Below are 27,254 nucleotides of genomic sequence, written 5' to 3'. Positions count from 1 at the left end.
CCTTGGCTTCCTTCCCTGAAAGCAGCCACACCAAGGAGGTCAGCAGATCGGAAAGGTGTCACGGCCAGCTGTGGGGCCACTGGACAGGGGTCGGGAGGTGTGGTCTGGGGCTGGCCTTCTCGAGTGGTCTCGGGAGAACGAACCCGGACACTGACTTGGAAGACAGAGCAGGATGCTGGAGACTTTGGAAGATGTGTGTGGAAGAAGGCTGTGTACACCCAAGGTGAGAGGCGGTCTGGCGGCCCACGGTGAACCCAGGGTTTGTAGAAGCTGCTGCTGGGCAGGACAACAGGGGCGCACACCCTCGTTCTGTGCCTGGGCCCGCATCTCCCCTCCCCTCCCGCCTTCCCTCCCAGGAAGCCAGGAAGCTGTTCAGTTGGGGGAGCACAAGGGTCAGCAGCAGCAGCCGGCACCCCTCTGGCTGGCTCCCCGCCTCCACCCACCATCCTGGGCCCAGGCCGCCTCCGCTCCCCGCCACAACCCCCAGAGTGGACTTCCGGGCCTGGAGGCAGAAGCATCCCGAATCCAGCAGGAAGCGTGCAGGGAACCCCACCCAAGCCCAGGGTGGGCTCAGAGATCCACACAGACCAAACTCTCTGTCCACTTTATACACATGTACATACACAAGCACGCCCCAGCCGCACCCCTGAGGCCTGGAGAAGGGCCTCCCGGCCTCCATCTTTGGCATCAATCTGTCAAAATCAGCTTTTCTGTACAGACTGCTCGCTCCTTTCTGTACAACATGAATTAAATATATTATCTGTCTTTGTGCTGAGTCACAGGACATTCACAGTACAGTGGGGGAGGAGGGAAAGGACCTGTGGGGAGGCCAAGGCCCTCCAGGGCTGCCCCTCAGGCTGAGGGGTCGGGCTGGGCAGGGGCTTGTGTAGAAAGACCGGGCCTGGCCTCCTCTCGGCCTTGCCATTCGAGATTTGGCCAAGTGTTGAGGAGCCGTTGGAGATACAACAGACATGCGTGCTCTGAAGGGGTGGTGAGGGGTGCCTTCTTTGGGGCGGTGGCCCCTCATCCTCCCAGCCCCCGAGGGCGGGGCTCTCAGGATCAAAGCCTGTGCATCCTATCCCACCTTCCTCCACCTCAGCCGGTGGCATTTACACCCTACCATTGGGGGGGGCAGGGGCATGGGGAGGCTGGTGGGGCATGGACATGGCCAGGGGGGTGGGAAGGAGGGCACGGGAGGCAGGGGGGAGGTTGTGCTAGCCCCAAGGAGCCGAGGCCAGCCTGGCACCAGTGTCGGGGTGACCCTGCATATCTGCTGGTTGCCCTCAGGACCCTGCCCAGGGCCGGCCTATCCGCACCCGGGCACAATGAGCAGGAGCTGCTCTTGGGGAAAGGGTGTACAGGCAGGAGCTTGGGTCAGAGCTCCAAGGGCAGTGAGCGCTCTACTACCTGCCAGTTTAAGGCAAGCCCGTTCAGACTAGGAAGAGGGATGGGAGCCAGCTGAGGTGACAGAGTGCAGCTGGTGGCACCAGGCCACCTCTGGCCTCAGCTGGGGACCCAGCAGCATATGGGGCCTCAGTCAAGGAGAGGGGATGGGAACTCAGTGAGGGAGTGCAGAAGAGGGCTGGGCTACTATTCTCTCTGCTCTCCAGGGACACCCTTCCTTCATGTTGGCGGGGCGGGGGGGGGGGGGGTCGGCTTTGGCACACACATTGGTACCCGGCACTCCAGGGTCCTAGACAAGGCGCCACGTTGCTTCCTGCTCTCAGAGGGGAAGAAGGTGAGTGACGTGTGGGTGGGGAGGCACGGGGGCGCCCGTGTTCCGGGCACAGTGCCCAGTCTGACACCTGGATTCTCCCGTCTGTGTGGGTCCCACACTGGTGCCCCGAGCACTTCGGGGTGAGAAAGGGTCTGAGGTCCCTCCCTCCCCGCCCCCTCATCTCCTCCCGGGGAAGCAGCTCCCGCCGGCTCCAGGGCCGGTGACAGAAGGCTTGGTGTGCAGGTGAAGGCTACAGGGGGGGCATGTGGGGAGCAGGAAGAGGAAACAGCCGTGGCCAGCAAGGCTGCCAAGAGGTCTTCTGGGCCAGCCATCAGCCCTTGCTCCTTAGTCCCACTGGGGCCACACAGGCCCCGTCCTGCCCGTGGTTGTGCTCACTGTGACCTCTCGTCTCTCAAACCGCAGCAGGTGGACACGGCTCAGAAGATGCTCTGTCGCCGGCTCTTCCCTCTCCCTGGACAACAAACAGAGGGGAGGGGTGGGGCTGCAGAGGGGAGGCTGGGCAGAGGGCGCCTGAGGTCAGGAGGAACAGCCGTCCTCGGGGCTGCTCTGAAAGAGCCGACAAAAGTATGCTCTCAGAAGCCAGTTGGTCATGGGTTCAAATCCCATCTCTGTTATTTACTAGCTGCAAGAAATTGTGACTCAACCTCCCCTATGCCTCAGATTCATTGATTATGGGATGGAGAGCATTAATAGCACCTATTTCAGGGCACTTGGCTGGCTCAGTTGGGAGAGCCTGCGGTGCTTGATCTAAGGGTCGAGAGTTCGAGCTCCATGCTGGGTGTAGAGGTTACTTAAGAAAATATACGGGCCCCCTGGGTGGCTCAGCCGGCTAAGCGGCCGGCTTCGGCTCAGGTCATGATCTCTCCGTTTGTGAGGTCGAGCCCCGCGTCGGACTCTGGGCTCACAGCTCGGAGCCTGAAGCCTGCTTCAGATTCTGTGTCTCCCTCTCTCTTGGCTCCTTTCCTGCTCATGCTCTGTCTCTCTGTCTCTCAAAAGTAAATAAATGTCAAAAAAATTAAAAAAAAAGAAAATATATATTTACACACATGCAAAAGCACCAGCTTCAAGGGGTGCTTGAAGGATTAAATGGAATAAGGCACCTGCCACACCATCAGCCGCTCTAGAGACAAGGTGTGGAGGTGAGAGAGGTCAGAGTGTGAATGTACCAGAGAGAGCACGCACCCTCATCAGGGCTTTGTCAGACGGCAGCGTGGGGTCTGGGGTGAGAGCTGGCAAGGGCCACACTGGAGGAGGAAGCCTGAGCAGGAGATAGGGAAGCCAGTCCCTCCCCTGCTCCACAGGCTCCTGCAGGAGGCCGTGCTGATTCCCCTCCCCCCAGTGCGGGAGGGGCTGCTGGGCCCCACCTCTGTTCTTCTGGAGGGAGGAGCACCTGTGGGGTCTACCCAGAGAAGGGGAGTGGTGGGGGAGCCCCTACCTGGCTGCTGAAAGGCCAGGCCCCGGTAGCCCGGGTCCTTCTGGAGCTGGATCTCCTTCAGGGAGAAGATGGAGGCAGCTGTGGTGAGGGAGGGGAAAGGTAGGGAGAGAGCTGGGTCGGGCGCCCTGCTCCCAGAGCCCGTGGCCCCCCATACCTCCTGGCTGGGGAACCCCTTCTTTCAGGACTAGGCCTTTCAGGTGGTATCTTAGATGCCACGGTTTTGCCCCTTGGTTCCAGCCGAGAACCCAAGGAAGGGAAGCCCTGGACCCAAGGCTGCTCAGCTAGACGGGGCCCCGTGGCCTCTTTGCTCCAGCTCTGCCACCCACACCTGCTGCCCTTTCTTTGGTTCTGGGGCAACCCTGGTCCCCTCCCCCAACCTCCCCCAGGCACTCACTATCTTCGAGCTGGTGCACACGCTCCCCCAGAGACCGGAAGTAGGGGTGGCTCAGGGCGACCTCTGCTGTCATGCGACTCTTGGATTCATACTGAAAGGCAGAGGGTAAGCCATTGGGCCCTGGCTGGGGACTCCGGGCACCCCTCTGGGCAGCGCAACTACCACACTAAGTTAGGTGGCCAAGAGGCGAGCCCCTGGGGTCAGCCGCCAGCCTCCACCTCCAAACCAGTCCTACGCCTCCACTCCTGGGTCTCCAACCACCAAGAGAAAACCAGAATCGGGACTTCCAGCAAGTGATCTCCTCTTGGGATGGAAATACAGACACTAAAGCAAGTGGGACAGGTCCCACACTGGGTTCCAAAACTCAATTTATCCTCATGACCATCTTATAAAATAGGCAATATCAATTCCTCTTTGCAGTTGAGGAAAGGGAAGCCCAGAAAAGTTCTAGAGCTTGCGCGAAGCTACACGGCTAGTAAGTGAGTCTGAACCCACTTATTTGAGCCGCCCACTCCCAGGCCTGTGTGGAGACCTGTGCTCCTCTTGGGCCTGGGGGTGGGGCAACAGGGTGGGAGATGGGGGAGAGGGCTGAGCTGTGAGCACAGAGCTCTGGTGAAGGCCGAGTGGGGGCATGGGGGTGTCGGCTCTGTTTGGCGGCCTGAGCCAGCCGGCCGGGAGCACACTCACCAGGAGGAGGCTGGTCAGGAGGTGGATGCCTTCAGTGTCCAACCTGCATGAGAAAGGAGCAGGCACAGGCCTGGGTGGGGTGTGGTGGGGGAGGGGGGTGCGCACAGCCACCTTCAGGAGGGCCACCAGGACCACAGGCAGGACAGGAGGTGTGGGGAGGCACGGCTACCTGGGAGCGTGGCTGATGAGCGGCTGGGGGAGATACCGGGGGAAGTTGTAGGCTCTGAACTCCGACAGGGCCAGCACACCAGGCCACGTCTCTTCTGTAGGGGTCCCTAGGGAGACGAGAGGGGTTGGAAAGGGCACGGTGAGGGGCCACGGCCGAGGGTGACTTGGACAGGTGCAATGAAGGAGGTGGGGGCAGAGAATGGCGGAGGCCACAGGGGTCGCCGCACCGTTGAGAGCGCGAGTGGGAGCCCCTCTTCCCAGTCCCTTTAGGCGCCTGGGCTGGACAGAGTTCTGGCGCCCCCTGGTGGCGAGAGGGAGGAAGCGGCCGGAGACTGACCGAGGAGTCGGAAGATGAGGTGCAGTTCCTCCTTGACCGTGGAGCCGGGGAAGAGGGGCCTCCCCGTGGCCATCTCGTAGTGGATACAGCCCACGCCCCTGCGGGGAGCAACGGGCAGGGGCGGCGTCAGGCTGGGCCTCCTCGCACCCGCCCTTCCTAGGGCTGCTCCACCAGGGCACCAATGGTGCGCTTCCTGCCATGGTCATGGCTCTAGGGTGGGCGGCCCGGGGCTCAGGAAGCTGGCACAGCCCAATCCGCCACTTTGGCCTCTCTCTGGGGCTTCTCCCGGCTCCCCCCTCACTCTGTAGAGTTTCTGTCTGCACCTATGTGGCACCCTGAAGCAGTGCTGTCTCAAGCTCTGTCCGCGTGTGCCCCCACTGCAAGAGGGACGTCCATAAATCCACTCTCCTGGGCCCCCAGGCACAGAGCACAGTGGCCATTCATCAGAAAGCTGTGTTTTAGCTTTAAAATTGGGCTGAGTTTTCATTCGATGCCAAATCATATGCGTGTTAATTTTAACATAAAAACAATATACCCTTTCCAAAATGTTGAGTAGAACTGACTTTTGGGGAAGAGTCAGGTTTCCTGTGGAAGCCCTCCCGTACCCTCTGGTCACCTCCTAAGGGTCCCTGGGCACATGTTTCAGAAGCATAGCCTTGGAGGGTCTGTTTAGAGCCAGGGGAACCTCCGTGTAGCCCACACCTAATTTTTCATATCCAGTTACTTCAGCAGGATGTCACATGGCTTCTAGTCAAAGGTTCCGCAGTTCTTTGCATAGGGACTTGAGGCTGCAAAAGGGAACATGGAGGTGTGCCCGCCCTCCTCACTTTGGCCCCACAGCGCTCACTCACCACATGTCAATGGGGGTGGAGTACTCTGTGGATCCCAGCAGCACATCAGGGGGCCGGTACCACAGGGTCACCACCTCATTGGAGTAGGTCTTCGTGGGCACTGACTTGGCCCGGGCCAGTCCTGGGGACAGACACGTTGCTGAACGTCCATCCCCCGCAGGGCCAGTGTCCCCAGGCCACCGTGCCAGCGCCCCCCCTCACCCTGGTGGCCGAGGCCCTCACCGAAGTCAGCCAGCTTCAGCTCGCCCCTCTCACTAATGAGCAGGTTCTGCGGTTTCAGGTCCCGGTGCAGGATCTTGCGGCGGTGACAGTAAGCAAGGCCCCGGAGCAACTGGAACATGAAAATCTGCCGGAGGAGGGGAAGAGAAAGGTGAGCAACAGGAGGTGAGAGCGTGTCCCCCCTGGGAGGCCCTGCGTCTCTGGCCCCTGGCTCACATGGGGACGGGGCAGGGACGGAGGGGCCGTTAGGGGTCTGGAGAACTGCCTTGTGCTCCCCACCCTGGGCTCCATCCATCCTGGGGAGTCCCAGCCACAAAGACGGGCACCAGGTGTGCAGAAGAGGCAGCAGGGGGCTGGAGGCCAGAGAGTTCTCCGGACTGGGAGCTGGGGGGTGGGGGTGGGGGGAATGATGGCCACGAAGGGCCAGGAAGGGCCTGGGTGGTGAGGTCGGCACGTGTTTCATTAACAATGACCAGAAAAGGTCACTCATCCCTTCCCACTTCTCCAGAAACCTCCCTTCATCCAAACACCCATTTGACAGATGGGAAAACTGGTGCTCAGACCTGGAGCTGGAGACGGGATTTCATACCAACAGCTGGATGATGGTGGAGAGTGTGTGTTTGCATTGGTGGGGTAGAGTTGGGTGCTTACCCCGAACGGCAGTGACCTTGCACATCTTCATACATGTGAAGGTCTGAGCAACCTCAGCAGCTGGGCCCCTCTTGGAGAGAGTGGGTTCCCATGCCAGGCTTGAAAACAGGTGGGTGCCAAGATGGGGTGCCGGAGGGTAGGTGGCCCTCCGTGAGGCCCTTACCTTGACGTTGTGCATGCTCATGAGGTTTCCACAGTGGTCCAGATACTGCTTCAGGTCACTGTCCTGGAACACAGAGCCTGGCTCAGCCCTGACTTGTCTTGACCCCTGGCCAGAAGCCCCTCCCTGGACAGAGCCCAAGCTCTGAGCTGCCCTTAAGCCCCCTTTGCCCCCTCCTACATGGGAGCGTCTGAGAACCTGGTTCTCAAACAGCACCTGGGCTGCCCCCACCCCCACCACAGAGAGGAGAAGCTGCCGGCCCAGCCCAGCTCACCAGGTACTCGAACACCAGGGTGAGAGACCGGTCCGTGTGGATGAGGTCATGCAGGGTCACGATATTGGCGTGCTTTAGGTTCTTCAGAAGAGACACTGTGGGGTGACAGGCCTGCCTGGGTCCCGAGGGCCCCACATAACCCTCATACACTCTCTTCCCAGGATCAGCCCCGGGCGCCCCCACTCCGGCAATGACCCTCTGTCTCCAAGCTCCCACTGGGGCTCAAAGAAGTCTTCCTCCCAGGAGCCCCTCAGGGAGCAGGACCCTAGGACCCTGTACCCTCTCGGATGGCCGTGCAAGGGGCGCCCTCCTCATGCTCCAGCCGGATCTCCTTCAGGGCCACGAGGTTCTCTGTCAGCTTGCTGCGCCCCTTGAAGACGGTGGCATAGGTGCCCTGGGGACAAGAACCGCAGCCACACCAACCACACTCAGGGCCCACGCACCTCTGTCCAGCACTCTTCTCCTCCTCTCAGGGCTATTCTGTTTCCTCCGAGGCCTGCCTCTCTGTGACTGTCTCCCCCACTCCTCTGTCCTTCCACAAAGCCCCCAGTGGCCAGGTGCCCTTGTGTTGTGACACCAGTTTTGTTCTTCCGTATGCTGACGTTTACATCTCCCCTTTGGGTTCCTGGAGGCAGAGGGCCACGTCTGTAAACCTGGCCCACCACAAGGCTCTGACACCAGGCATGGCACAGCGGTGACAGAAGCAGCTGGTGGCACCGCGTGCAGGGACCAAGTGTGTACACGAGCTTATTATAATAACCTATTCGAGCCTCACGACCCTAGGGGACAAGCAGTTACATCTCCATTTCCAGAGGAAGAAACTAAAGCAGAAAGAGGCCATCTAACTCGCCAAGGCCACAGAGCTAGTAAATAGTAGAGCAGGGATTTGAATCCAGAGAAATACTTACAGGGGGGGAAAAGTAAAAGACGGGATTATGCCCAGAGCCCATGGGCCACTCCATCCTCATGCCCTCCTCCAGGACCTGGGCCCCCTCAACACCTGCAAAAGGCTGGGCCAGATTGGACGGCCAAGAGCGCCTCTATTGGGCAGAGGCAATGAAAAGGGGGGGGGGGGGCGCGACAGGGAAGACGCTGTTCCTGCTCTTAACGGTCCTGCCCAGCCTCTTACCTCCCCCAGTTTGTCCAGTTTCACGTATGTTTCCAGTTTCCCAAAGCCGATGTCTGACTGAGAGGGAGAGACACAGGCTCCTGTGAGCTTGAAGGCCCCAGTAGCCCCACATACATGACGCCCCCTAGCCAGCCTCCAGCGGGGAAGGGAATGAGCCCCCCATCAGTGAGAGGGAACAACAGAGGCTAGCAGGGATGATGGCAGCTTGGCCTCTCCCCTCTATCCCTGGGATAAAGGAAGGAGCTCTCGGGAGTAAGAGTTTCCTCCTTCCCAGCAGTGGAGGCTGTGGAGCCAGGGCTGGGGCACCTGGGACTGGGCACATGGGGCTGCCCACCATCTCACGTGTCTGTCTCCACCCTGCTCAATGACCAGCTCCCCCTGGGCAAGAACTGTGCCTTTCAGAATCCAGTTCATAACCCACCTCCCCCCCGGCAGCCTCTCTCATTTGCACACCTTCTCCAGCTCGGTTGTACCCAACCCTTAACAATACAGATTCCTGGACCCCACTGCCCAGAGTCTGATTCTGTAGGTGTCGGGAACAGGGGCCAGAGTCCATGTGTTTTGCAAGATGCTCCCAAGGAAATCTGGTAAGCGGCCATGACTGGAGAGCATGTGCCAGCTGTCTGTGGATCTCATCCCAGTGGAGATCCTGGGGCCCAGAGGGGGCTTGAGGCTCAGCCTCAGCCCTGGGGGGCTCCTCTAGGGAACAGATGTTAATCAAGGAGTACAAGGTTTGTGAGTCTCCAGAGGCCAGCAGGTGGCGCCAGAGGTCCACAGGCTACTGCAGGCCTCTGCAGGGACCTGCAAAACTAGGACTGATGTATCCATATAGGGGAGAGGGTAGTCCACCCCGGTGGCCTCTGACCCTTTTAGGACTCACCAAGGATGCTCTGCGGGACATGCGGCTGAGCGGTTTGGGCAGGTCGGGACTCTCCATCTGTAGCTTCTGCAAGAATTCCTGAGGCAGGCGGATGTCCATGGGCAGAGAGAGCCTCTTGCTGATGTCCTACAGTGGCCGGGATGAGACAGGGACACTAGCATTTGCTCCTTGTTGCCTCGTGCTGTAGGACCCTCGCCTCTCCCCCAGGGCCTGGCTTTCCCTGTGCAGCAATCCCAGCAGGGACAAATCACGAGCTGTGACGTCAGGCTCACAGCTGCTCCAAAGATGTGCTCCGAGACATATGTGAACACACAGGGGTTGCTGTGTGACCTTAGGAGGTCCCCTCCCCTCTCTGGGCTGTAGTATAACCATTATAGAATGAGATTCCTATGGACACTGTGATTCTGTAAGCCTGTTTTTCATTTACTTGGGCACATGCATATGGGTCACAAGAGCAACAGTCAGATTGTCTAGCCCTTGCCGCGTACCAGGACTGCTCTGTGCACTTGGTATATATTAACTTGCTTAATCTCCACGACGGCCATTTTAACACAAGGAGACTGGTATGTACCGCTGGAGAAACTTGCTCAAGGTCACAGAGCTGAATAGTGGCAGCACTGGGATTTGAACCCATGAAGTCTGGCTCCCAGGCAAGCACCCTCCTTAGCCATACATTGTGGACGCGTCCTGTCACATGCACAGGACGGAGCCCTGGGCTCCTCACCTCCATGGAGAAGCGGCGCTGCGCCTGCCGCCGGTACTGCATGCCCGGGGACGGCTGCCCAGGGTCCTCCCCGCTGTCTGTTGGGGAGAAGGTGCTGGACTCCGGCTGGGGGTCTCTGCCAAGAGGACTGAGCTGCAGGTCTGAGAGGGAGAGGTATCAGCTGCCCACCCTGTCCTTCTGCCCCCGAGGGAGGGGAGGGGTGGGGAGGGGAGTCTGCTGCCCCACCTCTGTCCTTCACCAGCAGAGAAGGCATGGTCAGGACGGGCCAGCAGGGGTGTGGGGGAGCATCAAGGATGGGGGGGGGGGGGCAGACCCCTCACCCTCGTTGTGCCGGTTGTGGAGCTGGCTGAACTGCCCTGTGAACTCAGTCAAGGACTCCTCGATGGTCTCTGTGCGAGGCACGGATAGGGAGAGACGGCGCTTAAAGTTCTTCATCTTGTTCATGGTCGGCAGGGACCAGGCAGCGGGGCCTAGGACGGCAGAGTCGAGAAGAGCAGGTGAGAACAAGGCACCACGGCTGTGCTGACACCAGATGCAAATTCTGGGTCTTGGCCCCCATCTGCCCTGCATCCGGAAGCTGGGGTTGCATCTACTTAACCAAAGTTCAAGCCCCCAGAGGAGAGGAGCTACCTCTCTTCCTCCCAGTGAATCTTGTCCCCTCAGCATCCCCTGCCCCTGGGGAGACAGTCACACTACAGATCAAGCAGTATAGCAAAGTACTGCCCCCTAAGAGCTGCATCATGGGCCAGGAGGATCCTGGGGGCCTCACCAGGGCCAGACAGTAACCTTTTAGTTGCTGGAGGTCTAGAGGGTTCTCGAAAGAGGTTCAGAGTGGCAGCAAGGGGACCAGAACTGGGTAGGGCTCAGGCCAAATAGCTCTTTACCAACTTGTGTGTGAGCCTGAATACACCAAAGCCAGAGAGCTTTATGGATTGACGCCCATAAGCTGAAAATCAGCTCTGCCTACAGCCTGTGACAGAATCCAGCCCCAACTCCCATTTCATCCTGCTGCTGACACCTAGAGGTCCCTCTCTGGCTTGTCCTAGGTCCCTGGGAGACGGGAAAGGAGAAGGAAGGGACAGGGAAGGGGCATATGTGTCTGCGCTGGCCCAGCCCCATCTCTCCAGCTGAAATGTGGGAGGTCAGGAGCGGCTGAAGGTCTCACGGGAAACACAGAAGTTTGCCAGAAAAAGAGGGTCCCAGGGACAGGAGGCCGAGCCCCTCCCTCGCCAGAGCCCTGAGGGGGGCAGGTGTCCATGGCAGAGAACACAGTGGGGGACACAGTGAGCTGCTCTGCTCACCCCCAAGGCCCCTCTCCCAACCAGAAAGGGTTCCCCCCCTGTGCTTCCCCAGCCCTCCTGCTCTCTGAGTGAGGGGACACCCCCGGCCACCGAGTAAGACTGCTTCTTCCTACACACACTTCCTTCTCTATCCTGCCCCGAAAACCAGAGTGGGGCTGTCCCACCGGCTTCCCCAAACCACCCCCTCCCTGCTCTCCTCCATGATTTCACAAGCTCAAGGTGTGGCTGCCGTCATCCCACTCTGCCCACACCTCCCTCAGCTGCAGCACAGTCAGGACCAAGGGGGTTTACAAGTGCCCCACTGATGCCTGCCAACAAGGCATCCAGGGCCAGTCTTGTGATGGCAGGGGGCCACCCTGCACCCTCCCCCAGCTTTTACCCAAGCACCAGGCAGAGCCCATCCCCAGGGGATGCTCTCAGCCCCGTCACTAGCCAGTATCCCGTTGCCAAGGCAATCAGACCCCTCCGGAATCCTCCTGGTTTAAGGGATTATGGGTGAGTAACATGTTTGTTTTGCTTAACGATCATCCTTCTGTCCTCAGCCAGCCTGGAAACGGTCCCTTTCCTGGGCCTGCAGGCTCCTGCCTGCCCCCAAACGCACCTCAGTGGGAGCCCTGTGGCGAACCTGGGCCCAGAGACTGGGGCTGGCCAGGCCTCTCTCCTCAGGCTGCCAGGTCTCAGAGTAGAGGGCTCAGGGCTGCACTGCCCACTAAGCCCGTCCTGGTCAGTGCCCCGGAGGCTCACTTGCTTCAGCTCAACAAGTGAGGACTGAGTCCCGAGTACCCCCTGTGTCCAGGCATGGCACCAGGCACTGGGGTCACAATGGCGAGTGAAGTGTGGTCTCTGTTCTCAAGGAACTCAGGGGTTGGTGAGACCTTTGATGAGAAGGTGCAGAAGCTCATCTTCCACCTTCCTTGGCAAAACCCAGCAGCCTTGCGCCTTCCTGATTGCCCATCCCTGAGCTCATTCCTGCCACCAGCCTCGGCTGTTCCTCCACAGCTCTTCGCAATCTCGGGCCTGCCTGCTTCTTTTTTAAATTTTTTAAAATGTTTATTTATTTATTTTGAGAGAGAGAGACAGAGAGAGAGAGAGAGAGAGAGAGAGAGCGCAAGCGCACAATCAAGGGGGAGGGGCAGAGAGACACAGAATTCGAAGCAGGCTTCGGGCTCCGAGCTGTCAGCACAATGCCTGATGCGGGGCTCGAACCCACAAACTGTGAGATCATGACCTGAGCTGAAGTCGGATGCTTAACTGACTGAGCCACCCTGGCACCCCAGCCTGCCTTCTGTGGAACTCACACAGACAGGAAGCCCCTAGAGGGCAGCCACCCCACCTTACACTGCAGCATGCAGCCAGCTGAGGGGGGGGGGGGGCGTCCCATGATGGATGTTTTGTGATGGTGGCGGCATATGGGTTCCAGGGACAAGAAGACCTAGACATGTCCTACCCGTTGCCTTATGTTTCCCAGCAGGACAGGAAGGTGGAGATGTCCTCACCATACCCCAGGTCAATTGTTTATAAAGTGGGCTGAACCTTAGCACCAAGGAATAGTTTCAAAAATTCAGATTCCTGGGTCTTGCTCTCAGAGTCTGGAACTGAGGATAGGGACTGGGAAAATGATTAAAAAAAAAAAAAAAGCATCCCCAGTGACCTAGACATGAAGCTGTGGTCAAAAGTACCCAATGTCCAGGTGAGGGATGGTGATGCACCCCGGTTTCCAGATTGCCCTTCTAAAATTTTAATGTTTTTTATTTATTTTTGAGAGACAGAGAGAGACAGCACGAGCAGGGGAAGGTCAGAGAGAGAGGGAGACACAGAATCTGAAACAGGCTCCAGGCTCTGAGCTAGCTGTCAGCACAGAGCCTGGCGCAGGGCTCGAACCCACGAACCATGAGATTATGACCTGAGCCAAAGCTGGATGCTTAACGGGCTGAGCCACCCAGGCGCCCATCCAGACTGCCCTTCTGTGCCGAGATGGAGAATCCTCAGAGCTGGGGAGGTGCAGGAGGGCAGAAGGAAGGCATGCGGAATGGAGCAGCAGAGCCCCCCAACCCCCCACCCCCGCCAACCTCCCCCTCACAGAAGGGAGGGGAATGTCTGCCCTGCAGACTCATGCCCCAGGTTTGGTCATCGTTATCCTAGGGCTGGGGGGGGGGCAGTCACTTGGCTCCTTGAGGTCTGAGCTCTGCCAAGAGGGACTAGTCACGCCCCCTTCTAAAAACAGGGTTCCCCCATAAAGCCGTCCTGCAGTCTGGGATTTATGGGATGGCATGCTGGGTTTGTGTTCAAGAATCCACCAGTAGCTGCCATAGGTCTGATGCCCTTGTTCTTGTCTGTGGGGGAGGGGGGCTCATTAAAAGCCTTCCCGGAAGGAGGCCCCCAATTTCTGCAAGAATCGCACCTGCTCCTGCCCTCCCCTCAGTTCAGTCAGGAGCCAGGAGCCACCGGCTTGGGTCCAGGGCGGGGTGGGGGGTGCGGTGGGAGCTAGAAGCAGGGTGAAGCGGAGGACAACTTCTCAAGCAGGAATTCGGGGCCGCGCAGTGCAGTGGGACGAGGACCCGCTGTTCTCTACCCACTCGCGACCCAGAGGAAGTGGCTGTCCCCGTAGCAGGAGGGCTGGAGGGCAGACGTAAGGATGGACTTTCTGACGGTGACAGTGGAGCAGGCGGCAGGGGTGGTGGCCCCAGCAGAGAGTGGCCGCCTCTCTCTGCTGGGGACAATCGGGGCATTGAACCCAGCAGGGTCTCGGGTGTGACAGGGCAGACAGAAGGGTAAACGGTTTGTTGTTCCCCAGCTCAAGACATAAGATGCCTCTGTCGCTTTTCCCTTGAGAGAATCAGCTCTTCAGATTTGGGGGTCAAGGGGGAAGGGAGACAGGAAAAAGGCCTGTCACCTTGGTGCTGTCTGCCCCTCACCCCCATCTGGGGACAGAAGGGCTCAGTGTGACCCAGCCTGTGGCCGGCCCAAGGCCGGGCACAGTGTGGCCTTTGTCCCCGGGCCAGGGAGCCATCTGGGGCTGCCTTCGTGCAACTGGTGCCAGGGGAGGAGGGGGATGGGCATCGGGGCTGCTGGGCTGGCCGGGCTTTGTGGGGCGGGGGGGGGCCACGTCGAAGCAGAAGGGCCCCCCTCAGGAACCGTGACAGTAGACCCTCCACTAGCAGACCCCCAACTAGGCCTTCTCTCCTGCACCCCCTGCCAGGGAAGCCACAAATTCTCAGTCTACCTGCTGTCACTTCCTCCAGGCACACAGCCGCCCGCCCTGAACTTCCTGCTGGGGCACAGGGAGGAAACCAACACTTGCCCAGGGCCACCATGCACCCAGGGAGAAAGGGCTGAGCCTCTGGAATGTCAGCAGCAGCACTTAACAGAGCCACTGCACCCCCCTGCTGGCCCTCGGAGGGCCCACACCGAGGCTCCAAGATGAGAACTGACTTGCTCAAAATCACGTGGCAACTTCCTGGTCATTGTCAAGTGCACCGACTCCATGACCACGCAGCTCCTTGCTTCTCCTAAGGGGAGCTCTCCCCACCCCACCCCTCCCTATGGCCTAGGCTGTGAGTGCTGTTTCCTGTTCCAGGTCTCGCCCACCCCCACCCCCAATTAAAAACCACATTCAAATTCTGGGGTCATATTAGCAGGGCTGGATGGTGGCAATACATTCTATAATCTCTCTTAGATTTGGTTCTGCTCCTTCATTTGACAATTATCTGTTGAACAGCTACTACCCACCAGGCACTGGGATAGACCCCAAGAATCCATTTATGGAAGAAACAGACATAATTCCTGCCCTCGTGATACTTATGTTTTAATGGTGGGGAGCAGCAAACAAGAAAATACATACATAAAATGCACAGGATGTTAGACAGTGATGAGTGCAATGGAAGAAGATAAAGTAGCAAAGAAGGATAGGGGTGGGGGGCCGGGTACTACAATCTTAAACAGGGTGGTCAGGAAGGTCTCCATGGGAAAGAGGCCTCTTAGGAAGAATTCCAAGAAAGTGTAGGCAAGGGAGTTAGTCATGCAGAACCTGGGCGAAGCAGATCGGCGCAGGAACAGGAGGTGCAAAGGTCCTGAGGCAGAAGTGTTTGGTATGCTCTAGAAACAGCAGCGTGGCTGCAGAGGGGGCCATGAGGAACACAGGGCAGATGGCGTTGGCCCCACAGGGAACAGGAGGGTTTCAGCAGATGAGTGATATGATCCCATGAGATTTTAACAGACTACTCTGGCTGCTGCGTTGAGACAGACTGTACGGGCAAGGGAGGATGCAGGGAGCCTACTTCCTAGGAGGCCACTGTAGAGATCCAGGTGACAGATGGTGGTGGCTGAGACCAGCGTGGGAGCTGTGGAAGTGGCTGGCTTCTGGATATATTTTGCCAGTGGAACCAAAGGGATTTACAGATAGATTCGTACAGGGGGTGACAGAAAGGAGTCAAGCGTGACCCTGAAGGGTTGTGGCTGGAGCATGTGGAAGGAGGGGGTGGCCATCAGTGGAGGTGAGCAAGGCTGGGGTGGAGGTTCCGGAGGGAAACCCCGGAACCGGGTGTGGGGCACGTGTGGATGCCCAGCGGGCGTCTGCGCAGGCGCAGAGAATGCTGACGCGGTGTGGCGCCCGCAGAAAGAAGACACCAGGAGACGTCAGCGCTTCTCGAGGCTTCTCTCAAGCTCCACCAGGATGCAGAGATGTGCTGGAAGAGAGGCCCCAGATAAAGCCCGCACGCCTCTTTCCAGCCTGTGCCGGGCTCTGAGACCCCAGACAAAAGAGGGGCAGGGGGCAGGAGCACATCAGCAATCTGCAGGCCCGAACCCCCTGACCGAGAGGGAAAGGCAGGGCAGGCAGGGTCCCCCCACTCAGAGGGACACAAGTCTCCAGAGCCATGCAGGGCATGCATGGCTCTGGTCCTCGGAGGGGAGGAATCTCCCCACAGCAGGCCAGGCTCATTGTCAGGGTTGTGCAGACACAGCCTGCTGCCTGCCCCCCAACCCAGGATGGCCTCTGCCAGGTCCCGACCTGCCCCCTGCTAGGCTCTCACTGGGACAAGGAAGTTGGAAGAGCAACTAGGGAAGCTGGGTAGCAACCTCCACCCCCCAGAAGTGATACCATGCCAGGCAGGGGTCAGCCTCAGCCCTTAACCTCCACGGAGCCAGGCTTAGAGCCCCCTCTGGGCAAACCCTTCTGAGAAGCCCTTTGCCTTCTCCCTGAACAAAGCCCCAGTCCATGGCCTGCACCAAGGTCTTCCGATCCGGCCCCCTGGCTCCCTGGCTTTGCTCTCCCTGCTGCCCACAGCCGCAGCTCGGCTCCAGCACCCATACCCTCTGTGCACAGTTCAGGCCTGGGGTCTTCCCAGACTTCCCCGAGCCCCCAAGGCCACCTGGCAGCCCTCGGATGGACACAGCCTGAGAAAGCGCATAATGTCACGGGGCCACGGCAAAGACTTTTCAAGTGCCTCTCCCACAGGGGTGCTCTGCTCTCTCTGCCCGGTGCCGGTGACATACAGCAGACAGGCACGTGGTGAGCACCCAGTGAGTTCCAGGAACAAGTCAGATGCTCCTCCAAGTCCCTCTTCGGGTCTCTCCCATTCTTTTCTTTTTTAGATCTCCATCCCTGTGGCCCCAGGGGACAGAGATCAAAGGACAGATCTCACAACCTTCAGCTTTCTGGAGCCGAGAGGGTCTGAGCCTCAGTCTCTAAGGCTGACTACTGGCCGAGACCCTCAGGACACCCTCTGCTGCTCTCTCCCTGCCCCCACTGCAGTCACTCTGCCACTTTGGGCGGGTTTCAAAAGAACAAGAGGCCACGGCTGACCAAGTTCGCAGACGTCAGGAGCTGGGGTTCAGAGACATGCCCTCCTCCCAGGGAGAAGTGTGCCTCAGGGAGCCGTGCAGATATCATCTCTTCCTTCATCCTCCAGCTGACCCTGCCCTGCACAGCGTGGGGCTTCGGTTCCTCCAGCTTGTGACAGACCTCAGGGACTGCCAGTGGCCCAGCAAAAGCCCCGGAGCCCACCCCCACCCCCGCATTGACCTCACCCCCGCCCCCAGCTCTGGAGTGGATGGGAGACTGGGAGCCTGGAGGCTGAGCTAGGCAGCTAAGCCTGCAGTCCCCCTGCCAATGAACAGATGCTTCCCGCAGCCTCTGTTTGGAATGCAGGAAGCAGGCGGGGAGGGCCTTCCGGGAGCGAGCAGGGCTGACCTGCAGGGAGCACGGTCAGGAGGTGAAGTGTCTGGGGCTCAGGGCAGCCTCTGCTCTCTGGACAGATGCACCATTTACCCCTGCAGGGTCCCCCTGACGGAAGTGTCCTCCAGTGGGGGCCACATGCTGTCCAGGCCTGCTTGCCGAAGTTCTCCGCCGTTCAGAGCATGGAAGAAACCCCAGCTCTCCCACTTACCAGCACTGTGACCAAACTTAACTTTCTTGGCTGCTTACGGACAATGTCACTCTCCTATTAAAAATCCTTCAACATAACACTGCCCTCAAACAAGAGTCCAAACTCCAGGGCCCAGCCAACTAGGCCTCTTGTGTTTTGAGCTGTCTCCTTCTGGAGTCTCAGCTGTCACCCCTCCCTGCAGGGTTCGGTGTTATGGAGTGTACTTGGCATTCCCAGAGTAAGCCACGCTCATGCCCTGCACCTTTGCACAGGCCGTTCCTTTGGCCTGGGATGCCCTTCCTCATTGTTCCCTTGGTAAGATGGTTTCTAAGCTCAAGTGTCGCTTCCCCTGGAAAGGCTCACGGGGCCACATCTCCTTCCTTTGGGTAAAATGGGATGCTTCCTCCTTGTCCCGCCCAGTCCAGCCTGTGAACATTTGTCCCTGGACTGCGATGCCCTTCAGGACAACAGCAGGGTCTCCGTGACCTGTTTGCCCAACACCTGACACAGGGTAAGGAACCAACGGGGTGCTCTCAGTGTCCTACAGTGAATGAGACCATCGGCCACTGCGCCCCAATGGCTTGCTTCAACCTCTCCCCTCTGCAGATGTAACGGGGACAAGGCCCATTGTTCCTCCCCCACACCCCCCACCATAGTCCCCCTGAACCTCCAGGATGCTGTATCCGTCTGCGGCACATGTGCAGCATACTTCCAGCCCCAGCTTCCTACTTCCAGCCCAGCCAAGGCCCCGATTCTCAGTGGTCAGGCCAGCTCCACTCTGAGCAGGTAGGGTCTCAAGCACAACATCCCTGCCCCCCTGCCGGGCACAACAGAGCAAGCTGCTCGGCCCAGTCCACCAGCCCAAGTCCCGGGGGCATCCCCCGCTCCTTGGTTCTCCTGCCTCTCAGTGGGAACTGGAACATGGGCAGGACTGGTGGCTTGGGGACTAGGGAAAGCCGGGAAGTGCTCACAGCTTCAAGGCTTGCCAGAGGTGCCAACGCTCCCAGGAGGCCCTCTGCGACGGCCCTCACTTCTCCAGCCAAGAGCCCGCTGGCCCCAGCCATCGGCAAAGCAAAGCGCTTGGCTCCCTGTACTGTACCTGCTCACTTGTCTGCTTCCCCAGTTTGCCCATGAGCTGCTTAAGGGCGAGGACTGGGTTTGATTCATCCTTGTACCCCCAGGGCCTGGCACTGAGCAAACCCTCAGACGATCAGCGAGTATCTGGAAGCTGTGAGGTCCGAGTTCTAGGGGCTGTTCCATTTGAGAACAGCCAGGAGCAGGCAGGAGACTGTCCGTTGCTCCCTGGACTCGAGGCCTCAGCTGTGACCGAACCTTCCTTCTCCAGTCCTCTGACGGCAGTGGTGGGGGCCAGCAGCCACTGAGGCACAGCAGAAGCGGCCTGCCCGGCAGCAACTCCCTCCGTGAGGTCTATGGAGGTCTCTACTTCCGTGATGACCCACCGTGAAGGATGGACTGGGGGCGGGGTTCCAGCCAAACACCGTTGACTGCTGCCTTCAGGGCTTGTGGGGAGGGGGTGGCGACAGGCGCCCCAGGGCCCTCCTCATGGGGTCCCATTCCTCAAGGGCTCTATCCAGAGATCAGGCCTTGGCCTTGACCCTTCCTGATCCACTGACTGCCCACATCTAGCCCCTCTGTGTGGGCCCCATATCAGCCCTGCTGATACTCTGTTGCTCTCTTTGGCTTCCTAACGTACAGGGAATGGAGGCTCATATATCATCTTCTCTATTTTATTTTTGACCACTTTAAAAAAATTTTGTTTATGTTTTTTATTTATTTTTGAGAGACAGTGGGAACAAGGGAGGATCAGAGAGACAGAGAGATACAGAATCGGAAGCAGGCTCCAGGCTCTGAGCTAGCTGTCAGCACAAAGCCCGACATAGGGCTCGAACCCACATACCATGAGATCATGATCTGAGCTGAAGCCAGGCACTTAACCAACTGAGCCACCCAGGCACCCTTATTTTTGACTACTTTTGAGACACAGCTAAGTCTAGTCTGCAATCTTTAGACAGGCTCTGAATTTGTAAGTGATACAATGGGACAAGGCGCCCTTCCGCCAGTTCTAGTCCTGCCAGAACCTTCCAGACCAGAGGCTACAGGAAGAGGCAGAGCAGGCAAGACCTGTCCCCACATCGTCCTGCTTCCAGAATGTGCCCATCTCCCCTCCCAGGGAAGAAGACCCCTTCTGGCTCCTTTCAGCAGCCTCCATCAAAGACCTTCAAGGATGGTCCCTCAGTCACCTAGCCCAGCTTTTCATTTTTATCTTGCTGTGTTTGTTTTGTTTTTTAGATTTTAAGTAATCTCTACACCCACCATGGGGGCTCGAACACACAACCCCGAAATCAAGAGTTGCATGCTCCACCGACAGAGCCAGCTGGTCGGCCCAAGCCTAGTGTCTTCAAAATCCCAAGGTCTGGAACCATTCCTTAGGTCTTCCTTCAGTCCCTACGTACACCCACCTGTCTCTGCATTTACTTAAGTGCAGAGGCCGGTACCCACCAGCTGCCACATGATAAAAAGGAGGGAAAACAAGGCCTGTCAAGTTCACCCACCCTGTCCCTCGTCCATTTGAGAAGCCAGGCCTTCATGGTGGTCTGTCTTGAGATCTTTGTCCTCATCAAGTGCATCCCTGAGGACCTCTGTCTCAGGAGCAAGGAGGGCAGGAAGGGAGGCTTTCTCAGCGTCTCTAGACTATTCCTATTTATACTCCACTCCCAGGCCCCCACCCGCTCCAGTCTGGCCCACATTCCAACAGGCCCCCCGGCCAATATTTTCCAACCTTTAGGGCAAGCGGCCTCCTCACACTCAGCACGGCTTCCCTCCCACCAGGCTGGGCCCAGGTGGCCCCCTCTGCCCGGACCTCCCCCTACCCCTCCCCATCTCCAAGGTCCCCTGTGGGAAACCTCTGAGTATCGCACAGTTGTTCAACTGTTCTCAAAATGCACCTCCATCATTGGCACCTGCTGCCTGGAGCGCAGGCTCCCCAGGGGAGGCCCGGGCTTCTCCTAGCCACTCACCGCTTCCCCAAGTACCTGCTTGGGACCAGGCCAGGCGCAGTTCTAGGCTCCTCGCCCCGTCTTCCCTTCCCTCTCCTGGCTCTTCCTGCTTCTCTCTGCCCCCTGCATCTGCTAGACTCACTTCCCCTACCTGTCCCTCAGTGCTGGGCCTCCCCGGAGTTCCCTCTCTGGCCCTCTGTGCGTCCCCTCCACACACGCTTCCTGGTGACCTCATGCTCTCCCGTGGTGGAAACCACCAGCCACGTGCCGATGACTCCCAGACTTACAGCTCTGGCCCCAGCAAGCCCCATAGGTCCAACTACCCGCAGGCACTGCTGTCTGTATGTCCGCCCCTGACAGGGTCTGAGACAACAGAATACACCTCACTGGGCCGAGATGTAGCAAATGGTTTGAGTCGTGTTTTTAAGTGAAAAGGGCAGATGTGTCCAACTTATAAAGCTGCGTGTGCGCTAGATATGCACGTGCCATACACATACACTTCTGTGTGTAGACTTAGAAATATGAACACTAGATACGGTCCAGAAAGAGGCAAGTTAAAACGCTAACAGTAGTTCTCTCTGGGTGGTAGCATTGGGGGTGATTTTCATACCTTCTTTTTGCTTATTTGCATCTTCCGATACTTCCATAATGGCCATTCGTTGCTTATGTTAAAAGAAGTAACACTTCTTTTTAAATAAAGAGAAAGTATTTTTAGATTGAGATTCTGAAACTGTTCAGTGCAAGCCTTCGGAGAGCTATAATTATCTTGAACAGGGATTGGCAAACTTTTTCTGTAAAAGTCCAGAGAGTCAATATTTTAGGCTTTGGGGGTCATATGGTCTCCACGGCAATCACACAACCTTCTCCCTAGTAGAAAAGAACCCAGAGATGGGGAGCCTGGGTGGCTCAGGCAGTTAAGTGCCTGATTTTGGTGAAGGTCATGATCTCGTGACTCATGGGTTTGAGACCCGCATCAGGCTCCGTGCTGTCAGCACGGAGCCTGAAACCTGCTTTGGATTCTGTGTGTCTCCCTCTCTCTCTGCCCTTCCCCTGGCTTGCGTTCTGTCTCTCTCAAATATAAATGCACAGTAAAAAAACTGGATGGGGGGGCACCTGGGTGGCTCAGTCAGTTGAGTGTCCAACTTCAGCTCAGGTCAAGATCTCATGGTCCGTGGGTTTGAGCCCCACATCAGACCTGCTGACAGCTCCGAGCCTGGAGCCTGCTTCAGATTCTGTGCCTCCCTTTCTCTCTGCCCCTCCCCCTCCCACACTCTATCTCTCAAAAATAAATAAGTGTTCGGGGCTCCTCGGTGGCTCAGTCAGTTAAGCGTCTGGCTTCGGCTCAGGTCATGATCTCACGGTTCATGGGTTTGAGCCCCACATTGGGCTCTGTGCTGACAGCTAGTTCAGAGCCTGGAGCCTGCCTTCGGATTCTATATTGCCCTCTCTTTTTCACCCTCCCCTACTCACGTTGTCTCTCTCTCTCAAAATTAAGTAAGTAAAACATTTTAAATAAATACATAAATAAATAAATAAATGTTAAAAAATTTTTTAAATTTTTTAAGAAAAAAATATTACACAGAGACAAGATGTAACCAAATGAGTGTGGCAGCATCCCAGTAAACTTTGACTTGTGAACACTAAAACTTGAATTTTATATAAGTCTCAATGTCTTCAAATACTATTTTCTCCTGAGTCTCCCCCAACCATCTAAAACTGTAGAAACCGTCCTTAGTCCACGTGCCCCATGGACACAGGCTGGACTCGGCCGGCAGCCACGTTCACTGAGCATCCGGGGCCTGTCTAGCTTTTGAATCCAGCACCTTTTGAATCCAGCACCCCGTCCTTTGGCAGGTTCTTTTCCTCCTCGTATCTGACAGCGGGGAGGCCTTCCAGGGTCTCCTTGCTCATCAGGGCCGTGGCAGGCCCTGGGTCCATAGGCTTCGGCTGGGGGAAGCCCCTGTCGGTGCTTAAAAAACGGGAAGGCGGAGTCTCAGAGCACAGCTCCCCTGACCAGCAGGACTGGCAAAAGCCAGACCACAAACCAGACGTCTTGGACGGAGCTTTAGAAATCCTTTCATCTGTGCCCTCATTTTTCAGGTGAAGAAGGCAAGACTCAGAAGGGGGGCTGGCCTGCCCAAGACCACTCAGGCCAAAGAGGTAGAGCTGAGACCAGAATGAGGGCGTGTGATGGTTAGCCCAATGCCCTTTCTGCCCCCTCGGGGATGACAAGGACCTGCCCAGAGATAGCTCTCCCGGCACAGGGCAATAGGACCCGGATAATCATCAGCCCACTCAAGGACCGGCTTGCCTAGCAAAGAGGCAATATCAGGTATGGGGTCCGCCCAGAACATGGCGCCCCGCCCAGCCACGGCGGGGGAGCGGGGCAGGGAGGGCTGGGGTACCGCCAGCTGGACTGTGTGCTAGGAACAGGGAGGGGCTCTGGGACCCCTCGCCTGGCCCATCCCATGCCCTTGCTGGCAGAGGTGGTCTGGAGACCCAGCACTGCTGATGTTACCTACCTCCTGCCTGCTCCCAGATGCTGAACCCTGCCACGGACATGGGGAAGGACCCAAACCGGTCACCCAGCAAGGGTCTCCTCTGGCTCCTGAAGGGACTCCCTGAAGCCAAGAAAGGGTAGGCTTCTTTAGGGAAGCAAGGTGAGAGGACAGAAATCATTCTGGAGTTCTGTTAGAACTGACTATGGTAACAATAAAATGCAGAAGGTGCTCGGAATGAGGGAGGGTGGAAATGGTTTAGGAACAGTGCCCTTCCGGATTGGAGACCACGGCCCTGGTTTCTTTAGGGGCCACGCAGAGGCCAGGCTACTGAGAACTGCCGAATGGGACCCAGTGACTCCGCTGGCCACTGCTCTTCGATGACGACATGAGGCGAGGCCAAAAGCTAGGAGCGCTGTGGCCGTGATCTCACGGACATCCTCGTAAATCCTACGACTCTCCCCGTCTTCTACATGAGGAACCCGAAGCTTGGGTGAGTAAGTTCCTTCACCTTGAGCAACCGGTCACTGAGCAGCGGGGGCGGATTTGAGCGAACCCCGAAGTCCGTAAAGTGCCCCCACCCAGGCAAAACAGAAGACAGGCACTTATAAAGAATGAATGAAGGCGACAGCCATCGTTGAGTCCTCCTGTCTGTGTCCGCCCCCAATTCCAGGGAAGGCATGACTGTCGGTAGGTGGGGTGGGAGCACAGGGTGAGCCCACCACGTGCGGTTCCAAGAAAGAGGCTCTCACCACTGTCCCTTCAAAAGTTCTGACCGATGTCTCCAACACCAGGGTGCCCTGTCTCACCAGGGCCACTCATGCCTGCAGGGAGCTCCAGGACCCTTTTTGGTTGGAAGCCAAACCTCATCTTTGCCTGCCTATCCCTCCTCCTCTGCAGACAAAACCGTGAAGATTCCAGAAGCAGATGGGCTCTCCTTCAGACAGGAGTCCTGGCTGAGACGCGCCTACAGCTTTCCTTCTTCCCTGATCTGCTGCTGCTGGGCCGCTGGCCAGCTCCTGCCATGCCCGGCCCCCAACTCTGTGGCCATCCTGGGACCCCAGCCCCAGCGCTGGGCTCCGTGGGTGTGCATGCAGCTGTGGGCACCCGGACAAGACTGACCGTGGTGTGCTCCCACCCACTAGGGATGGCGGAGTGCCCACACCGCAGCTAATGCCAGGAGGGCACAGGGTCCAGGGTGGGGGAGAGCAGGGGTTAGGCAGGACACAGGGCTATAGAAGAGAAATGTGGCTTGTTCCCAGCGAGGTGAAGCTGATCAGGTGAGCTTGGAACCAGGCCAGCCACTCCCTCATGGACAGCGGAGCCAAACAGGGACTGTAATGAACTGAGTGGTGAGGAAGGGTCCCCTTACCCCAAGAGAAGGAGGCCTCGCCAGAGGCCCCTCAGAGCAGGAAGCTGTTGGTCTTCCAGCTTCCGTGGCCCCTTCGCTCATGCTGGGAACTAGAGGGCAGAGTCCCTACCACACTGACTCCTGGTGCCCTCCTGGCAGGTTTCCATCCAACCCTTCCTTCCCAACCCGCAGGAGCAGAAAAGATGCTCAGAGCCCAGCCCACTGGGATTAGGAAAGCCTGCCTCAGTCTCTACCCCAGAGCCAGGCATGGTGTGATAACTGGGAAATTTCCTTCCCAAATAACCATCCACGATACAGCTAGCAGTCATCTAACATCTGGTGTGTACCAGGCACGAGGAGCTATTTTATTTAATCATATAACAGCCCTCCCCGAGACGATCCCTGTTTCACAGGTGAGAACACTGAGGCTAGAGAAGCTCAGGCGTTTGTTGGGGAGAGGGGGTCCTCACAGCTAGCATGTCCTGGAGCTGGATTCCAACAAGACCCTGGGTTTGCCCTCCCCTGTAGGTCTCAAACTCGGGGAGGAGAAGAATCGGGAGGGATAGACAGAGATGCCGGGCAAAAAAACCCAAACAGGGTGACCCCGGAGAGAAGAGGCGTGGCTGGGGTAGATGTTGGGAAAACCAAGCCAGGCTCCGCCCTGTGGCATGAGGTGTGTTTGTCTGGGCCCTGGACATGGGATGCCCCGGGCCAGCAGACGACAGAGTCTGGGTCTACGGAGAAAACAAGTACAGCCGTGCAGGCAGCTCCATGTCCCCTGGGCCACCCTAGAAGTTGGCTTCCCAGGCAGGCGGCTGGATCCCTTGAGATCTCAGACCAAGAACCTACTTGTTCCTCAGATCTGGTGCCTTCCCTCCTGCGACCCATGGAGAAGCCTGGCTCTGCCTGGCACAGGACAAGCAGGGGCCTCACTGCTCGGAGCACCAGACTCATCCTTCCTTCTCCTGAGGACTGATGTCAAACCAGAGGACCCCAGAGGGGGCTGGGATCTCCCTTGATGGGGCAGGGACTGTGGGCAGGGAGCTCTGGGTCAGATGAAAGTGGGCTGGATCCCACTTATGTGAGATGTCGGGAAAGTTGGTCTCTCAGAGTCCCACTTTCATTGCCTGTAAAATGGGGACAGTAATACCTACTTTATAAAGCTGTGTAACACACTGCTTGGCACCCAGTAGATATCCTATAAATGGTAGCCACTGAGACATTCAGGAATGGGATGTAACTTACTCAAGTCTACTCTGGCTGTGAAAGCCCCATAAATATGGGAAGAACGAAGGCTCTAAGCTCCTGGAGGGCCACGGGCAGTGGGGAGAGTCCCAGAAATCTATTGGGCAGTGAGGTTGCAGGGGTTGGGGGAGGTCTGCCTCACAGGCTCATCAGCCCACACAGGAGGTGGCTGGGGCAGAGTAATCTGAGACAGTAGCTTTGCTGTGACAAGGTGACCCTCTCTCCAGACGGCCTTCAAGATGCAGACCCAAACCCAGAAGCCAGTGTTGCCTGGGCCCATCCTTGCCTGCCCTCAACCCTCAGCAATTTCCCCAGGCCCCTCCCAAGGCCACACTAAAGGCAGGGGATCATCTCCGAAGGCCTGTCAGCCAGTCCTCCCAGCATCCTCGAGGGCTCTGCTCCCTCCGGCCAGAGTCCTGGAAGGTGCTGTGCGCCTGTGCCCAGTGGAAAACGCCACCCACATGCTGCATCTCACAGGGTCCTGACCAGGAGGGGCAAGCTGGTGTGGGCAGTGAGTCACAGCGCCCAGGCCGCAGCTGGGGAACTGCTGAGCATTAGTCTGGGGGTGGGGATGAGATTCGGGGGAGCTGACCCCCACCCCTCAAACCACCCTAACTTTCCACCCCCCTCCCTGCTGTCCTGTCAGGAAAGGGTTTGAGAGCACTAAAGAGGCCACTGGTTCCTAGGAAGGTGTTGACCCCACAGCACAGAAAATCAGTCACTGTCTCAACAGCCCGACGCCCACAGGGCCTGCAGCAGCCCTAGGGAACCCCGGCTGCCAGCAGGGAGAGAGGAGAGGGTTCCAGCCCATTCCTGATTTCAGATTTCAGATCCCCAATCCTCTCCCTCTGCCCCCCATACAGCAGAATCCTCTGGCCACATAGCACAACAGGCCACTCGCTCTTCCCCACCGCTGTATTCTTAACCCTTCACTCGCTGCTGCTGCTGCTGCTGCTGCTGCTGCTGCTGCTGCGGGGTGGGAGCCGCTGCCCCCGTGGTCTCCCGGGTGTACAGGGGAGAGGCAGCAATCCCGAGAGGCCCTAATCTACCCCCGTCTCCCCAGCCCTGGAACCTGCAGGGCTTCGCGTGTCCTTCCACCTTCATCCCAGGGCTCTGGTCTCCCACCCTCCAGCCTGCCACTCTGGAAAGTTCACCGGAGCCCAGAAAGCCCTTCAAGGCGCGATGTGACCCCACATTCGCTGGCTCTCCCGTCACCCGGGGACTCCTGACCCTTGCCCTTCCCAGAAGGAAGGGCGACTAGAAAGCGCCTGGTCTGAGGCTGGGTGGAAAACTTTGCTTCCTAGGGCTCTGACTGGAGCCCAGGGGCCAAAGTGAGTCCCGGCAGAGACTCCCTGGGGGGTGGGGGGACATCTGAGGCTGCAAAATAGCGCACCTGGCACTTGGGAGAGGGCTGCAAGGGGCATCACCCACCCCCTGCCCACCGGCCCCACCGGCCCACACGCCTCGTGATCTCCGATCTCCCCGCGGCGCTCCGGCACTTCCCTCCAACCTCTCGCCCCAGGGCAAAAGCAGACCGGCGCCTTTAAGAGCGGCTCCGCTTACCTTTGCTCGGTTTACCCAGCGCCGCGGTGCCCCCTCCTCCGACCGCCCCCTTCCTCCCCCGGCGCGCCGCCCGCCCAGCTCTTCGGACCCGGCGCGTTGCCCGCGGGACTCACCGCGCGTGTCCTGGGGGCCGCAGCGCGCCGGGTCCCGCCCGCGACGGCCGGGGTGCCGCGCAGCTGGGCGCCGGTGCCCTGCGCCCTGCTGGGGTCCCTGCCCGGGCGTGGGGCTCCTTCCCCTGCTCCGGAAAGGTGAGCGGCTCCCCAGAGT

The 27,254-nt window shown here is 58.3% G+C and overlaps 1 protein-coding gene across 3 annotated transcripts; it reads right to left on the bottom strand.

Annotated features, from left to right (window-relative positions):
* Window positions 1-2,067: 2,067 nt before the first annotated feature.
* CDK18 (cyclin dependent kinase 18) lies at window positions 2,068-27,248 on the bottom strand. 3 transcript variants are annotated; one of them, XM_029935584.1, is made up of 17 exons: window positions 27,101-27,248; window positions 9,968-10,117; window positions 9,648-9,787; window positions 8,924-9,049; window positions 8,044-8,100; window positions 7,823-7,924; window positions 7,194-7,308; window positions 6,915-7,009; window positions 6,644-6,706; window positions 5,833-5,956; window positions 5,611-5,731; window positions 4,760-4,857; window positions 4,424-4,529; window positions 4,255-4,297; window positions 3,568-3,658; window positions 3,174-3,251; window positions 2,068-2,189 (listed from the first exon to the last, which is right to left on the bottom strand). In XM_029935584.1, the coding sequence occupies exons 2-17, from the start codon at window positions 10,089-10,091 to the stop codon at window positions 2,155-2,157; spliced, it is 1,518 nt and encodes a 505-aa protein (XP_029791444.1). In that variant the 5' UTR covers window positions 10,092-10,117; window positions 27,101-27,248; the 3' UTR covers window positions 2,068-2,154. The 3 variants fall into 3 exon arrangements, with proteins under 3 accessions (XP_029791444.1, XP_029791445.1, XP_029791446.1); XM_029935585.1 differs by lacking the exon at window positions 27,101-27,248 and adding an exon at window positions 26,988-26,998; XM_029935586.1 differs by lacking the exon at window positions 7,823-7,924.
* Between the last annotated feature and the right edge of the window lie 6 nt (window positions 27,249-27,254).

This window comes from Suricata suricatta, chromosome 3, assembly GCF_006229205.1.
Source record: "Suricata suricatta isolate VVHF042 chromosome 3, meerkat_22Aug2017_6uvM2_HiC, whole genome shotgun sequence".
NCBI lineage: Eukaryota > Metazoa > Chordata > Mammalia > Carnivora > Herpestidae > Suricata > Suricata suricatta.
The sequence above is the reverse complement of the archived record's forward strand: the minus strand, read 5'-3'. Positions and strand labels throughout refer to the sequence as shown.

What these genes read in the sequence shown, in the direction of transcription:
- CDK18 (XM_029935584.1), bottom strand. Translation starts at nt 10,091, where the DNA reads ATGAACAAGATGAAGAACTTTAAGCGCCGTCTCTCCCTATCCGTGCCT. An exon ending in GCTGAAGCTGGCTGACTTCG is followed by an intron (nt 5,732 to 5,832) that starts GTGAGGGCCTCG and finishes GTCTGTCCCCAG; the next exon opens with GACTGGCCCGGGCCAAGTCA. An exon ending in TCCTGACCAGCCTCCTCCTG is followed by an intron (nt 3,659 to 4,254) that starts GTGAGTGTGCTC and finishes TCTGCCTTTCAG; the next exon opens with TATGAATCCAAGAGTCGCAT.